The sequence below is a fragment of the Lipotes vexillifer genome, unplaced genomic scaffold (genome assembly GCF_000442215.2).
Source record: "Lipotes vexillifer unplaced genomic scaffold, Lipotes_vexillifer_v1.1 scaffold250, whole genome shotgun sequence".
NCBI classification, from domain to species: domain Eukaryota; kingdom Metazoa; phylum Chordata; class Mammalia; order Artiodactyla; family Lipotidae; genus Lipotes; species Lipotes vexillifer.
Window position 1 is genome coordinate 936,305 of NW_006785198.1, and position 17,897 is coordinate 954,201.

Genomic DNA, 17,897 nt, shown 5'->3' on the forward strand with positions numbered 1-17,897 from the left:
TGCTGGCAAGATTTCTTTAGAAACAAATGAAGGTAATTATAAAGTCAAAGTTATATATGTATTACAAATAAATATGTTCTAAGTATAATTATTTTGTTTTAAAAAGCAGAAGATAAAAACACATAGATGAGGTGAAGAATTTTAAATTTAAGTCACCAGTGCAGAAATCTGGAAACTTAATCCCTTAAAAAATTAGAAGATTTCAATTTAAAGGATGACTTCTCACTGGGGATATTGTGACTTTCTGTGAATCAAAAAGGAAAGTCTATTTTTTCTATATTTAGATGTTTCTAGTGTTTTGATTCAAGTGTTTCTATGCAGCTCCTCCTTTAACTTAAATGTTATTTCCCTGAAAAGGACATTTTTAAGCTAATGATTTTGGCCTCATGACATATATTTTAAAGATACCTGTGATTCTGCAGCCAATCCCTCCCCTCATTCTAATACCTATATATATATGCACTTATAAATATACACATATTTTGGGGATTATAAAAATATCTAATTTTATATTTAAATAATTACTGAATGTTAATACAGAATACATTAATATTTGTATAATTTTACTTTTATTTATAAAAAGGTTTTCTTATAGCAGCCTTTGCATTGCAAATGAAATGTGATTGAATGATGTTGCAGTGTGCATGGACTCATACTGCAAATCAGACTAAGCAGCCACAGCATTCTTCTAGAAGGAACATCTGTTTCAGAAAAGCAGTTCCTATAAAGTACAAAAATCTTGAGGGGCTAATAACTTATGTGAATCTTAGAAGTGCATTTTAAAGTTATATCCATAGAATTGGCAAGATTTAAACAAATATCCACAAGAAGTCCAGATTATCTTTTTACCTCAAGAAAAATTTTCTAATGAAATAAGTAAAAATTATGTTAAGGAATGGTGTTTTTAATTGAATCACATGAACCTGTTAGAAAGTAACTGAAGCTTTCAAGAGTAAAAAATTTAAAACATCACTGTGAGAGACACAAGAAAGTGACAAAGATTGATGTGAAACTTAAGACATTATTAAAAAAAAAACTCTCAACCTCAAACACTCATATTAAGCTTGTTTTTGTTGAGTTCACGCTCCAGATTTCCAATCAAAGTATCAATACTTTCTTGTAGGTCTTTGAGATTGACTTTTCGGTCCCTAGACTCAATAGCCTGCATTGTCAAATATGTCTGAAATGTGCACTCTTTGGATGTGGGAGTTGGCTGTTCAATCATGATATCTGGTTCATACATTTTGCTACAGTTTTCTCCATTTTCTCTGTCTTCTGAAGGCACATCGTCATAATCCACATCATTTAAATTTTCTTTCATATTTAAAAAGTAGTTATCTCCACAGCTGCTCCAGTCTCCTGCATAACGATTACTTAGTGGACTGTCTAATCTGGTTTGCCTTGGCCTAAGTACTCTTGATGAATCAGTACCACTCAAATTTAACAGGTAAGGTGGTTCTTTCTTCCGCCTCAAATAATTTAGAGAAGACTTCTGCTCTGGGGACAAATTGTTTGCTGATTCTTTGATAGTTAAACGTTGCACTAGAAACAAACAATAAATTTGCTTTAGCGACAGTAATCCAACTGAATCCAATTTAAAAACACAGAGCTAAAAATATAAGCCATTTAATAATCAACTATAAACATGCATTAAAACAAACACATGCACACTACCAAAACAAAGCATTCCATAATTATTTTCTCTATCATCAGACATAATCAAGATTAGGGACAGAAGCCAGTAGAACGTTCAGTGGTGCTAATTCATGCTATATCACAACATCCCAAAATAAATTTCCAATGTTGATTAACTTTCTGTGCAAGTTAATTATTATCTAGATGTAATTCAAACAGTAGCTAAGCTGGTAGCTTCTTCTAAATTAAAAGCTACGGCAAAAAGCAGGCAAGGCATGGAGTACAAACGAAACAAAAGTTCCTTCATCTGCAAACATCTAAACGAGGCCAAGGCATCTAAAGTGCTCACTCTAAAAGTTCTAACCTTTGTGTTTTTTTGCAATTCTATTAGCAGCAGTGTCATAATTTACTTTAAGCAGCCCAAATTTCACTTTGATAAAATGAACGAAATCTAGACTTGTCCACTTGTTACCTGAGCTTGATTATACGGCATTAGCTACTAAGAATCTTCATTTATTGCCTGAAAATAGTACAGATATTTTATTTCCCCATTCTGGTTAGGAATCTAACAATTTCAAATAACATTCCTCATATTAAGACTATTTCCTCTATTAGTATGCATTGCACTGGCCAAATATATTACCATGGAGACACATTATTTCACAACAAACCAAGGCTTTACAGCTGATTCTTTTGTGTGTATTGAACAAAACACTTGTTGAATGGACTTAATTTAAATGTTGAGGCACGGCTATTAAAAACTGTCCATAATACCTTTCCCTTTCTGCTTGTTTATTCTCCATTAATACTTCCCTTCACTAAGATAAAGGGAACATATAATCAGTGATAACGCACCAACTTTACACTCTCCAACATCTAATAAATACTTGTTTCCTACTGTATCAAATAATTGAAGAATAATACAAACATGTATATGGTTCTAGTTTTCCAGACATACAGTGATTTTATAACATTTTCAGAGATTGCATAATTTTTTTAACTTATTTTATTAAAATACTTGATAACTTTGTATAGGTATGTCTTTAACATTTTTGTTTATCTGCATTTTTATGATAATTATTACAGATCATTATGACAGCTAAAAGCTCTTGATCTAAAATTTTCTAGAAAATAAAGATCTCATAGTTACTTTACCTTGATATTTAATAACAATATTAATATAGAATGTCCTATGCCATTAACTGATGTAATTGCAGAATTGATATCTGAATTTTTCCACTGTTTAATTATTCATATTCCTTCTTCTGTTGAAACTGCTTATCTCCTCTAAATCTCCTTGCTTTCCTCCCTTCATTTTCTGTGCTTTTCCTGTTCTTCTTAGTGCTTAAGTGTCATGTCTATTGCTTTGCCAACCCATCACAGCACTCTGCTAACCTTGAGGTCAGCTGGTTTGTGATCCAACCAAAGTAAAACATTTTTGATTCTGTGTTAAGCTTGTCTTATTTTGTCTGCATTTTCCGACATTCACCTGCAAAACCCACATTCATTTTACGGTCAGGTGCTTAAAGTTGTTTAACCAAGTTCCTATCCAAACATTATTTTTGTATATTTACTTGGAAAATATTTAAGAAACCAATTATAATATTTTACATCTTTTAGACTAAAACTTCAATTTCTACAAAATCAACTTTACTAGCTTTTTAAACTACTGATGGTGAAATGGTTTCCTATTAAATATGTAGATAAAATGGCTAATTTTAACCCCAAAAGAAAAGTTCTGGTTTTCCTAGCACTGTGGACTACTTACCTTCAACAGGATAAAATGAACATGCAGTCTATAAATTTGCTGAAAATTTTTCCAAACATAATGATAATTACTAAGAAACTTTATTTTCTTATCTTGTTTTCTTCCAATAGATTTATATTTTTAGTCACCACTTTATTAGCTTTTTATCTATAGTATAATTACCTTATTTAACACAATATATTGGGTGTCTAGTTAGTGCCAAGTATTCTGTTAGGACCTGGAAATATAAGTGTAAGCAAAATATAGTCCCTGACCTCATGAAGCTTAGTCTAGTGAGAAAAATGAAACAAAAAGAATTAGGGAAAATTGATAGCTTTTCCAAAAGAAAAATAAAAAGAAAGCCCTATCCCGAATCTATTCATCATAAAATATGTGATACACCAAACAGCTGGTCTAAGAGTTACACACTCTCTAAAGCTATTTCCCCATCTATAAAGTGAAAGTGTAGCCTATCATTAATTTCCAATACTCTTAAAACAGCAACCCTATTTTTAAAAAGCAACTACTTTGTAAAAACCCAGTACATAAGAAAGATGAAAAGAAGACTGTTTTGGTCAAAAGGGAAATATGTTTCCATTTTGCTCCCTCACCTGTTGCCAATCTGGCCTCAAGGCTGCTTCTAAAGAACTTAGGGCTTTGGCAGAAGACAATCTGAAAAGCAATTGGCAGGCTGACTTTTACCTTCCAGTACCAACATGCCAGGGTTCTAACTGATCACTTTGAATGAAGACAGATTTTTCAAGTAGAAAGCTCAAAGCAAATTATATTCTTGCCCAAAATTTAAAAATAACACAGAACAAAATAAAAAGTTAAGGAAGTAAAAAGGCAGGTGGGCAGGAAAGGGTGGAACCAATTCTTTTTACCTCTGGAGTAGGGGAAGTTCCAAAAAGAAAAATAAGTAGGATACAGATAGCAAGGGAGCTAAAACCTTCCACTGAATGCATAGAGATGAGCATTCACCAAGTTAATATGGTGTGGCCCAGTCTCTACGTCACCATCAATTTTCTCAGGCTCAGTAAGTGCACTATATCTACTTGATTTCTGCCTCTTGAATCCAAAAGCAAGTGATGTTAGAGGGCAAAACTAACTACTGTTTCCTCTTATCTTTCTGCCCTGTTCTGTCCTTTGTTTGAGGTATTATAACTAAAGAAAAGTAACAGGTTATAGACAATGGGGCAGTTATTTTTAAATCCAATCACACAAAACTTTGGAATAAGGAACTGTACATTAGGAGACAGTTGCTTAAGGTTGTCATTGAAATACTGTACAGTGAATCTCAAATCTGAACCTGCCTTTTTTCTATAACATACAAGTTAAGTTTTTGCTCCTAAACCTAAGACTAAGATGACTATTACAAAACAATGAAATGATATTAACCACTGATACAGAATTAATGATAAAGAACTCAGGTACTGATAGTAAACTTAGTATCTCCAGGCAAACAAATTTTCATTTGTGATTAGAATAAGATGGCTCCTTTCCCAATTCCTCATGTTTATTAAAATTAAAGCAATTCTAGGAAAAGCTAAGAAACACACATTTAAAACTTGAACCTGAGTGATTTCTTATGTTGGGCACCAAGTGCAGAAATCAGACCAATTAACCAGAGCATCTTCATTCAGGATTTTTTAAATAATAAGTAACACATACTAACTCAGGTAAAATATAAATTAGAAATGATTTTTTAAGCCTGTGTTTAAAAGAAAGCAAAAATGTTAACTCTACAAATTTAAAAGTTGAAAATTTTTATTAGCTTAATTTTTAATTCATTTTTTTAAATTAATTAGATTTTTTAAAAGACTAAATCAAGAAATCCTTTGTACTTTGGTATATTCTTCTCATATACATTAATAAAAGAGTAACAAAGCACATTTACTGAGGGCTAACTTTATGCTAAACTCTCTGCTCATTTCCTTAGATGCTTTATCTCAATCTTCACAAAAACCCTGAGGTAGACACTATTTATAGAGAAGCAAACTGAGGCCTAGGAAAACTAGTGTTTGCCTTAGTCCACACTGTTGGTGAGTGCCACAGTCGGATCTGAATCTAAGCCTGACTGCAGGGCCCAAGCACTTCTACCACTGTGCACTACACTAAGCATCTAAGTACTTTCACACTTGGTACTATGCAGGGTAGGGGAGGGAAGCAGGGGCTACTACCATGTAAGAAATTTTTGGAACCTAAATACAGGACCCTTTATAAAACATCTAACTAAATACATATTCCTTTTAGCTCTGAAACTACATAAGAGATGTATTAGAAAAATAACTCAGCCTTTCGTTATTGAGTAGAATGGGGATGGATAAGAAAGATGGAAAGATTGCAGATAATTGTCAGCTCAAGGCTGGATAACTTGAAGAATGCCCAAGAATACAGTATAGACATCAGGAGGAAGAACTGATTTAAGGAGAAAAATGAATTCTGCTTTATATCAGTTGAAATAAAAACGAGAAGGGTAAAGAAATTAATATTTTCCTGAGTACCTATTATGTGCTAAGAGCTGTGCTGAGCACCTTACACACATAATTCTTTATTTAATCCTCCTATAAATTCTATAAACATATTACTAATCCACATGACAAAAGATGATACTGAGGCTCTATGATGTTAAAGAACTTGTCCAAAGTCAGACTGCTAATAAGTGACACAACCAGGATTCAAATCCAGAGCTGACCAAATCCAAAATGTATACATTGATCTCTATGTCTACAATAGTATCAGCAAAAGCAGAAAATTTTAATGGAGAAATCTAAAGGGCAGGTATCAATTCATAACTATTTTAAAAAGTAAAATCTAGAAAAGATTTTCTTCAATCATACATGGGCATATTTAATGATTAGCTAATTCAAACACCCTATCATTGAAAGATAAAAATATTTCCGTAGAATCATTTACCTGGCCAGAGTTGAAGTAAGTAATGAAGAACTTCAATATGTTTTTTAAAATCCAAAGCACTTGCAAGTTCTTCTGAATCAGTAAAGACTCTGTTGTTATGGCTGGAAGTCTCTTGCCTCTGACTTAATAATACGGGTCCAAAGCACACAGCCAAATTCTGGCAAGTCATCTTATTCACGTCACGATAAGAAGCCACCAATTTCAAATGATCCAACAACATCATTAGGGTTGCCTAAATTGAATTAAATTAAATTTCACTTAACACAGTCACACAGGGGCAAATTCAAGGACACAAATTATAGCAGAAAATATAGATGGGCACTGTCACTTTTTAAAAGGTTGTTTCAAAGATTTGCTTGTAAGTTGGATGTTTGGAACTTGAAACATATTTTCTTATAGAAATGTTACACAGGGCCCTTAGGTTTCAATGACATAATCTGATTCATTAAATGGTTAAAATATTCATTCTATAAAGTGCACATGAATGCATTCCAAATTTCAGCTGGAGTCCCTGGGAAAATATACCATCAACTTTTTCCTCTCTTCCCTCCTCTAAAAAGATAACAGCAAAGGCTGCAATGGAAAGGGGATTAGGGTGAGAATGTTTATTTTTAAGTTCAGATAAATCCTGTAGTCATAAGTAGGGACCAACATCCTAAAATCTAGGGAGCCAACCATAGCTAGGTTCTATTGTGATCCAGCTAGGAAAAAGGCCAATGTGCTTCTTAGCTAATAAATATTTTAAGTAGACAAACCATGGAAAAGGGAAGAATAGTATAATTAGAAGTGAAAAAAAATTGATTGAAAAATATTTTTTTAAATCCTTGAAAAAACTAGTAAGAGGAGTTTGTTCAAGAAGTTAGAATGGTTATTTAGGAATGATGTTTTTTGATATACTAGCATATGATCAATCATTTAACAAATAAAGTAAGTGTATAATTTCTTCTTCATAATTGTGTTGAAGAAATAAATGCCAACTATAATTTGTAATTTTTAAAAATTATTAAAGAAAGAAAAAAAATCAAAATGACATTTCTGGAGTCAAAGTGACAACTGGATTGGATGATTAGAAGGTAATTAGTAACCTTAGCAAGAACAGGTCCACAGAGGTGGAGCAGGAAGCCAGATGACAATATTCTGAGTAGTAAATGAGTGGTGAAGAAGTGATAACCGCCAGAATAAACGTTTGCTCAATGTTTGGTTGTGAAGAGAAGGAATGAGGGGAAAATTGGATCTAGGGTAGACTAGATTGATATTTTGAAATCAAAATGGATCTAGAGTAGACTAGACTGATATTTTGAAATCAAAACCAGTCACACATTGATTAACACAGTTAACACACACACACACACACACACACACACACAACTGGTTAAATACATTAGGTTCAATCTCAATAGCAAGCCAAGAAACACAACCTAAAATAAGAAATCTTTTTTTTTTGTCTACGAAATAAGATCAGCCAAAAAATGTAATTGTTGTGTCCTTTTTGAAAAGTAATATGAAAAATGTATTAAGAGCCTCAAAATGTTCACATTATTTACATCAGCAATTCCACTCTGAAATTCTATTCCAAATAAGTAATTCTAACTGAAAAGAAATCTGTGGACAAATATATACAAATAGGTTCAAACCCTAAATATTACACAAAACAGAATGGTGATAAATTGTCAAATCTACTAAATGGAATATTATGCAGCCTTTTTAGAGAGAATATTAACAGCATGAACTTTAAGGCCAGAAAGACCTAAATTCATATGACAGACTACAACACAAAAAAGCTATATACTCTTGGGCAAGTGATTTACATTCCCTGACACTCAAATCTTCACTTATAAGTAAAATGACACGTATAACTTTACCTTATATTGGTGAAGGGATATTTCTACCCCACACTCCACCCTTCTGCTTCTGTCTACCTTTGTAGCTGCTCCCCTCTCCCACCCAAAGGAGCAGTAATTGCTAATCTAACCAGACAGAGTACAGGCCATTCAGATGACTACAATCAACTAGTGAATGAAGGTATTGGGCTTAAAACATTTCTACCCACTCACTCTTGGACTTCCTGTTCTCATATGATAAGAAATATAGGGACTTCCCTGGTGGTCCAGTGGCTGAGACTCCGTGCTCCCAATGCAAGGGTCCCGGGTTCGATCCCTGGTCAAGGGACTAGATCCCACACGCCGCAACGAAGACCCCACACAGCCAAATAAATAAATAAATAAATATTTTTTAAAAAGAAAGAAATATAGGCAAAGCCGGCCTCATCTGGATAAGCCTGGCCACATTTCTTTCCCTTATTTTCCCTTTTGTTCTAAGGAACAAGAGCTAAAGTTAGGCTAAAACTAGTTCTGCAGACCCAGTCATCCTATCTCTCCTGCAGGCACACCTGAAGATACTGGTCCCAAGATTCAGATTGTGGGGAGAGGGCAAATGTAAAGAGACAAGGAGAAAGGAAATGGTGGTGGTGAGGGTTGTTTAAGTCTTGATGCTAAGCCATGTACACCAATCAGGTACCATATTTTTTAAATACTAAAAGGAACTACACCAAAATGTTAAGTATTGTTGTCTTTAGATATTGATAATTATAATTTCCATTCTTCTTTTCTATATCTTCCTAAATTTTCTATAATAAACATATATCATTTTAATAATAACAATACTCTTTCAAAACTTATAGGGAGTATTCATTCCTTGGCTAAAATCATATACAGAAAAGATAAAATTATTTTCTAGATTTATTCTGTTTAAGAAGCAGTTTCTAGATTTATGCTGTTTAAGTAGCCTTTGGCAAAGGCAGAGCTAAAACTCATGAGTGCTACAAATGTCAAATATCTAAAAAGTTATTTGTAGCTCTGGAGCTAAGTATACAATTCATTAGCTGGCTTCCAGAAAGAATGCATACCAGTTGTGCTTACCTTCAATGCATACCAATTGTGCTTACCTTCAATGCATACCAATTGTGCTTACTTTCAATGCATATCAACTGTGCTTACCTTCTCAACGTCAGGCAGACAATCCAGCAGGTCAACAGTGTACTTAGAATCACTTGGATCATTCTCACAACCATTTGATGACATTTTCAAAGGATTTTTTGCCATTGCATCTAATACAGCCTCATAAAGCTGCCTTGTTATCAGAGGAGAAGGAAGTTCTCTTAAATAATCCTTAAGAACACCTTCAGAAAACAAACCAGAGACAGATGGCAATTAGTCTTTAGAGTGAAATAAAAAACTGTGGTGAATTTTTTTTCAAAGAATTATTACAGCGAACTTTTAACAATCTGAAAACAATAAAAGCAACAATGTAAAAAGAAGTATTATAACAAAACAATAGTAATTTGTATCCTTAGAAATTGCTTCACTAATTGACTTGTTTTGAAACCATGCTAATAATGTACACACATAATAGCCAATTATCATACATATTAGGTTTGTTCATAAAGTAAATCCCTTATAAAAAGCTCCTCTAAGTGCATGTAAAAGAAAATAAGGCATACTAATATTAATTTTAAATTATTCCAATTATGTGAATTTTTAATTTCTAGGCTTTTCATAAGTGCTTGCAAATAAGTGAGCTATATAAATATATTTCCTCTTTAATACAGAAGATATGGCTTAAACATACATACTGGATAGTCTGGATAATCTCTAATGCTATACTATGGAAGGAAAAAATCATTCCTAAAACCAAACAAATGAAACCAAAAGCCAAGAACAGAAAACATCAGACTTGTCACTATAGTAAGAATGAGGTTAAGTCAATTTCAAACACACCAAAAGTAGTTATGAACTAAGAGATGATATACCTATAGTAGAGGAAACAGAAAAGAGTAATTAATGGTTGTTACATATAAGGAAGGTAGGTAAGATACTAGCTAAAGGCAAGAATGTGATCACAAGGAAATATAGAATACATTTCTGACACCAAAAACCTTAAGAGACAATATTGATTTAGAAAATGCTCTCAGCTTAGCCGAGAACTTAGTTTGAGAGCTTAATTTGAATTTAAACATGATCATAAAGGAAGTTTCCCATCTAATAAATCTTTTAAATTTGATAGACCATGGTTCATTAGTTTCTTATGCATCCTTCCAGTATTTGCTTATGCAAATATAAATATTACTATTTGTTCCCCTTTATTACATAAAAGATAGCATATATGTCCTGTTTCTTGCTTTTTCATTTAACATCACATCCTTGACATATTTTCAGTAGAGATTTTCTTCAAACATTTTTACAGCCACATCACAGTATTCCAATGTATGGATGCCCCATAATTTGATCTAGTCAATTACAATAGACAGCTGCTTAGGTTCTTTCTAATCTTTTGTTATTTCAAAACATGCTACAACGAATAACCTGCACATCATTACTTTGTATGTATGCACGTATGTTGGTAGGACGAATTCCCAAAACAGGACCACTGGGTCAAAAATACATTTGTCATTTTGAGGGAAAAGGAGGTGTAAGGATATTTCCTAGGTCTGGGGCTTCAGCATCTAGGTGAATAACAGTGCTATTACTTGAAATAGGAGAAAAAGGAGGAAAACCATGTTTTAGGGTACAGGAAGGAGTTTAATTTTGAACGTATTAAGCTTAAGGTATCTATGGGACATTCAAGCCTACTGGATATAAAAATCTGAGGCTCAGGAAAGAGATGGCTGGAGACACAGATCTGAGAATGATCAACTTAGAGATGGTAAGTGGAAATTTGGGAATGACTGAGATTATCAGGGCAGCATACAGCATGATATGAGAAGGCCTAGTGATAAGAGAAGGCCATGAAGAACATCAGTAGGAAGAATGGCTAAAGGAATATGAGTGGTAAGAAGAGGCAGGATGGGGGTGGGGGTGAGACAGGCAAATATGCTGCAAGGAAGTGAAGGAAAGAATGCTTCAAGAAAGAGTTTAAGGTATCAGTTGATACCCAATAAGAGTTAGGTTAGATAAGAAGAGTGTTCTGGATTGGTCATTTGTATGTTAAAATCATTCAGGATGATGGCAGGACTCCAGTTGGAAATCTAACCATAGGCGAGGTATCAAAGTCTTCACTGAATAAATGGGAATGCCCAAGAGTTCTGTAGGTGATGTTAAATACGAAAGGCAGAGGTGGTGCAAGAGTGTGCCATGAGCCTCCAAAAAGGCTCATTCCTTCATTGAGCATAAGTTCCTACTCAATAGTAAAAAGGTAATAACCTGGAAATAGCACTAAGGAGCCAAGAGGATACTGACCAAACTTTTTCTTTTTTTAATTTATTTATTTTATTTATTTATTTTTGGCTGCGTTGGGTCTTCATTGCTGCGCACAGGCTTTCTCTAGTTGCGGCGAGTGGGGGCTACTCCTTGTTGCAGTGCGCAGGCTTCTCACTGCGGTGGCTTCTCTTGTTGCAAAGCACAGGCTCTAGGCACATGGGCTCAACAGCTGTGGCTCGCGGGCCCCAGAGCGCAGTTGCGGTGCATGGGCCAAGCTGCTCTGCGGCATGTGGGATCTTCCTGGACCAGAGCTCGAACCCACGTCCCCCGCATTGGCAGATGGATTCTCAACCACTGCGCCAACCAGAGAAGCCCCAAACTTTTTCTTTGATATATACAAAGAGATACAACATACATAAAGTGCTTGGCATATAATAATTATCAATACATGTTAGACATACAGTAATGATAATGATAAAGCATTTTGTACACAGTATGCATGCAACAATTGTTTATTCACATTCCTTAACTTATATCATGTGATCTTTACTACTATCATTAGTTTCCTACAATGAATTGCAACATTCAGTGTAAAGAGCATTGAGTTACAATTAGAAAGTGAAAATGCAATTTTCTGTAGCTGCCAAATAAAGACATTACTAACCCTTTAGGGCATAATCTTTTTTAAAGGTTCCATAGTTGTTCCTTGACAAAGCAAGACTTGTTAGTTCTTATAAAACTCAATATGCCCTGGTAGCTTGAGACTTGCCCTGTAATGCAATTATATTAAATCAAAACCTAAAAGATCTCCAGAAAAGATAACTTTATACCTTAGTGAAACATATATTTCAAATATCATTATCCTTTATATGATTAATATGCTAAACAACCATTAATATAAATGGAATTTTAAATTAACCCAAGTTCAAGATTACTTACTTCACTAAAATTTGAGGGCAAATAAGAGAATTATTATAACAAATATTAAGCACTTAAAGTATGCTCAATGAACATTATGTTCAATGAAGTAAAAATTATAGTTGCTTTTCTATAAGCAGACAAACGTCACAGGAAAAATAATCAAAAGATTTTATAAAATGAAACAGAGAGAAGGTATTCATAGTGCGTTGTAACATATATGATATGACTACTCATCAGTCTAGAAATTAGCTATATGGCCTTATCCCAAAAACTTAGTGATAGGCAGGAGCATCTTAAAGCCATATTGCCTTCTTAACATCTTTCAAACACTTTGGGACATAAAAACCGTACGATAATAAATTTGTGGTGACAAGCTTTAATGTTACAGGAGCTACTTTAAAAAGACTTAGGGAGAATTTATGATGAAGTTTATTTAATGCAACACAGTAAATCTTTTATCATGTACTTGAAGCAGGCAATTATTGATAAATAAAGAGCTGGTTCTAGTTACATCTCTTAAGCTGCCCTGTAATAGTTAGATACTATGAAACCTCTCACCCTCATTCAGGCACAGGACCAACTACACAGAGAAATTCTACTCATCCCCATGGTGGGATATATGTATCACCACACTAAAAAAAAGTCATTCTGATCTCTAAAACTACTACTTCTCAGAGGCTGGTTTGAAGTACCTATATTTTATTAATTCTCAATCACAAAATTCACCCTGTTCTCTCTGCCTAAAACTCTAATAATCACTAAATAAATAATGTTGACTTTTCTAATTTCTTCTCTTGTACTATGAATAGATTTTATATCTTAAATTTTGCACCTGATTGAAAAAAATCTGGTTTGTCTGGATCACTTCATTCTGTATTCCAGACAAACCAACTACTAAGAATGCATTAAACTGTGAGTAAACTCTATCATTCACCCCATTAATATCTCTTCTTTTAGACCTACTGAACAGTTAATTATATTTTAAAGTTTACTTGAAATGTGAGTTCACATGGAACAAACACATGAGGCAACACTATTACTGGCCAGTTCCCCAAATCAACAATACCCTTTATTTTGAGCCACGATGAGCCCTTGTGTATATTTTATTGCAATTCCAATGATATTTCTCAGACAAACCTTAAGTCATCCCACTGGCTTTTTATCAAGAAAGAAAACAGCTCTAGGTTCTTCTGAAAAACAGGTTTACTGAAATGGAATATACAAAGAATAAAGCCAAGAAATACCCAATTCATAAATTATGTAAACTCTCACTTTTAGAAAATAATGCTTCTATAAATGTTTCATTGACCTATTGTCATACCTTCTGCAAATGCTGCAAATTTCCCACTAAGGACCTTCTCTTATAACAAATAATCAATTCAAACCACATCACTTCATCTTTTTAAATTATACACATTTGACATAATTTTTATCTCCAAGACAAGTCTTCAACCAAGACAAAATCTCCTTTTATTTAGTTATAGAGTGTAATTTTCTGAGGATTGCTATTTATAAAATTTTTCTTTAATAAATTAATAAAATGAGTCCTTTGCTGATTTTGTTAATTACACATTATTAAGGGAAAAATTCTACTTTTTTGTAGAAATGACCCATTTTTTAGTAGAAATAATATGCCTTCTTCCTTTATAAAATAAAAGTAACCATTATTTCTGGTTTGCTAAAACTTAGGAGAAAGAAAAAGTGCTTTGGTTTGCTCCCTCTTCGAATTAAAATGCTTGGGATCAAAGTTTTAGTTATCCAAGAATATAATATTAAATATTCTATGAAATACAGTCACTCAGAGTTCAGAGATTGGGAAGCTCAATTATTTGGAAAGCCTCAATCCTAACAGTTAGCCTTAAGGATTTCAACTAATAAAAAATCTCTTGAATATGTGCAAGTTGAACCTTCCTCAAATTTTCACCTAGACAATTAATTGTGTGTAAAATAAGAAAGCAAATTAGAAGAGAAAAACAAAAACTATTACAGCAAGAAAAAAAAAACGGTAGTTGACAGTAGAGAGAAGAGAAAGACCATCAAAATACATAGATGATCTAGAAATACATACCAAAGCATCTGTAGGTGAAAGGATGTGATAGCTGAGATATGGTTCAAAATAATCCAAGTTTGGGGAGAATCAAATGAGGGGAATAAATGAAACAGGTTTGGTCATGTGTTGATTATGGAAGCCAGGTGATGGATAAAGAAGGTTTATCATAGTATTCTCTCTACTTGTGTATATGCTTGAAAACTTTGCTAATAAAAAGTAAAACAACAACAAAAAACAAACATGGAATTATAAGCCAATAGACCTCAAATATCGATTAGTTATGAAAATCTCCTAATGGCCAAATTCAAAGGCCTTTTTTCTGTTCTCATTTTATATGATCTCTCAGAATGACAGTGCATCACACCTTTCCTTAACACTCTGTAGTCTCTTGTTTCCCATACTTTCTGACTCCTTTCCTCTCAATCTCTTCAGCTGTTTCTTCTTTCTTTGCCTGCCTCCAAAGTTTGGAGATCCTCAAAGTTCTTGTCTTTTCAAACTCTATAGACAACTGCAAGGTGTTAATTACAACTAGTGCCAATGACCATCAAATTGCCGTTTTCTACCCCCACCAGTCGGGGTATTAAAAGTGTATTTACAATGCTATACGTTGGATTGCATTCATCACCTGGGTAAACAGCAGATCCCTCACACTCTACTTACATCCTCTCCTTAGCTGTAGGAGATATATCCTTGATATATCCACTGAGATCTCCTACTAGTACATCAAATTCAGTATATAAGTTTGAAAAAGAAACCCAATTCATAATCTTTTTCTACATTTCTCCACCAAAAGCTGTAGCTTTCCTCTCAGCTTTCTTACTTCTGCTAATGGAACCCAATCAACCAGGTGTCAAAGTCAGGATTGTCTGGGCCCTCCCTTTCTTCAAACACTTTCAGTTCTATTTCTTCCTGCTGTTGCTGCTGCTGCCAGATGCCATCCAATCTCATTACCTCCTTGCTGAGACTATTGCCAAGGCTTCCTAACTGGTTTTCCTTCCTCTTGTATCTTCTAATTTCAGTCCATCACACAGACTTGCCAGATAAATATTCCTGAAGATTATCTCTAAAGATTTCACTCCCCTGCTCAAAAATCGTTGATGGATCCCCTCTGCCTAGTAAATAAATCTAAATTCTCTAACCAGATAGTCAATGCCCCTTATATTATGTCAGCTCCAGTCAAACTGAACTCTGATGACATTTTATTTATCTCTCTATGAAGAAAAGGTACCCTTTTCCTTCTGTTAGCTACTACAGTTAATTTAATGTCGGTCTCTTCCTCCCAACACTTGTTGGCTGTTTGAGGACAGGGACCATATCTTGCTATCTCCCCACAGAAAATAACACAGCAGTGCTTGTAAAAGAAGGAAAATAAGACTGCAGAATAAAACCAAATTAAATTTAGGCTACAAAATAGTATTTCAATTCTCTTTTGTGCAGATGTAGTCTTTCCAGAATGTGTACATAAAAATAACATCTATTTATTACCTGTTATTACATTTATATCTGGGTATTGGCTTTCACACAGACCAACAGCTTTGCTATCCCTCTCAAAAGCCTCTCGAAGTTCTTTCTTGACTGCTGCTGAGCCACATAATCGGTACAGGCCTACTACCTAGAAATAAAATTATGGCCACATTATGGTAAATTGGATAAAGAGAAAATATTATAGTGCAGTATGTATAAATCACATGAACTTGGCAATCTAATATGTTCTGATGGCATTTAATTAAAAATATCTCAAACATAGCTTTTGAAATCTCACCATAGACTATACTGATTATAGTTATAGTTATATAGTTTGATAAAAAATTATATTCTTTCCTTTAAATTTGAACAATATACTGTGATTTCTGTAATGCTGGCTATCATATGTTAAGCAAAGATACAATCCCTACCCTTTAGTTTTACATGCTCAAACAATATCTCCATGCCCCAAGATATTGCCCTTTCACATCTTTTGCTCTAGACTGAAGTAATACAGCACAGCAGTTAAACTAGGGTTTTGGATTCATAAAGCCCCACACTATCACTCCTTGCTTGGTGAATTTGAGCAAGTTACTTAATCTCTTTAAAACTCGAAAAAAGTATATTTTTGAAATAAGTTTCCAGTATACTATTTGTGTAAAGTTATCTTTAAAAAAAAAAAAAGTTTCTGAGGAAGAAATAAAAATAAATCTAGGATTTTTTAACTTATCAAATTAATTGATTATAAAGCAATGAAGGAAATTCAATTAAAATAATATATTAAAGGTAAAATAAAACTTCTAGTTCAAAATGTATATAAGATGCAAAGACAACACTCACTCTCCCCTCAACCTACATTAAAAAGATTTGTTTTTTAAACACTGTTAGTTCAGTATAAATTCACTAAGAGGAAATCAACATGGTATCTTAAAAAGAAAACATGCCTGATTAAGCAACTGGAGTTTTTTAAAAGGATAAATCTTCAAGAAAATTGAGGAAAGCGGTTGTCACCTATACTTCCACATCAAAGACTATTTAGGAAGTTTAATCACCTTGAATTGAAAGAAGTTACAGATAAAGAAATTATTTCAAGACAGAAATAAAGTGAAAACACACAGTGCAATCCCCAAGGATTTGAACTAGGAATCACTTTAAAATGCTAAAAGTGATCTAGAGGAAGAATGCAAATGAAATTTCCCGGTTTACTTATGACAACCTCTTCTGAGTTTTTAAATAACTGATAGAATACACTACAGAGAGTGGGTCTCAATATAGGAAAGCGTCAGTAATGGATACATGGAAATGTTAATCAAGATACTTGCGATGACAAGCATTAAGTATTAATTGAAAGATAGTAAAGAACCTACAACTATTTCTAAGAGAAGGTAATTCAAGGTGCTGCTGCATTCAAAAGAATCATGATATGGGAAATCGAGGAAGGTACTGGAAAGAAAATTCAAATTTCCTGTTCTTATCCACATTCATGGTACGTTCACATCATCACAAGAAAGAAAAGTAGAACGGTAGATGATCCAGACAATGAAACTAAAATATTAAACAGGATCAAAGGAAATGCTACCACATGAGAAGAAACTAACTTGAGTACAGCCCTTCTGGTGTATGCACACTTAAGTGTCACAAAATTTCATAAGGATGTATCCTCTTAAACTTGAGAAAGAGATGAACCTAGAACAAATTAAAGAAAGCAACACTTCAATAGCAAGTAATAAATTAATGGAACATGTTATCCCAAAAGCTGCAATTACAAATATAGTTTTAAAGGTGAATAAAAGAAGGAAGAGCTAATATAGATATGTCAGGCAGGGATATTTTAGGATATATCCCTACCTTCAGAGGCTGACTTCTTGAATCAAACACTTGAAGTACATGCTTGATGCCTCTATTGAGGACAGAATCTGAACCAGATGGACCATGAGGATGATTTCTATACTAATTTTTCCTATAGGAA

General features: G+C 33.6%; 1 protein-coding gene across 1 annotated transcript in view; it reads right to left on the reverse strand.

Moving 5' to 3' along the window:
• Nucleotides 1-1,045: 1,045 nt before the first annotated feature.
• SYDE2 (synapse defective Rho GTPase homolog 2) overlaps nucleotides 1,046-17,897 on the reverse strand; it is a 36,754-nt gene continuing 19,902 nt past the window's right edge. The window contains 4 exon segments of the mRNA XM_007457232.1: nucleotides 1,046-1,542; nucleotides 6,299-6,530; nucleotides 9,295-9,476; nucleotides 15,950-16,076. Of these exon segments, the coding sequence (XP_007457294.1) occupies nucleotides 1,046-1,542; nucleotides 6,299-6,530; nucleotides 9,295-9,476; nucleotides 15,950-16,076 (1,038 nt within the window).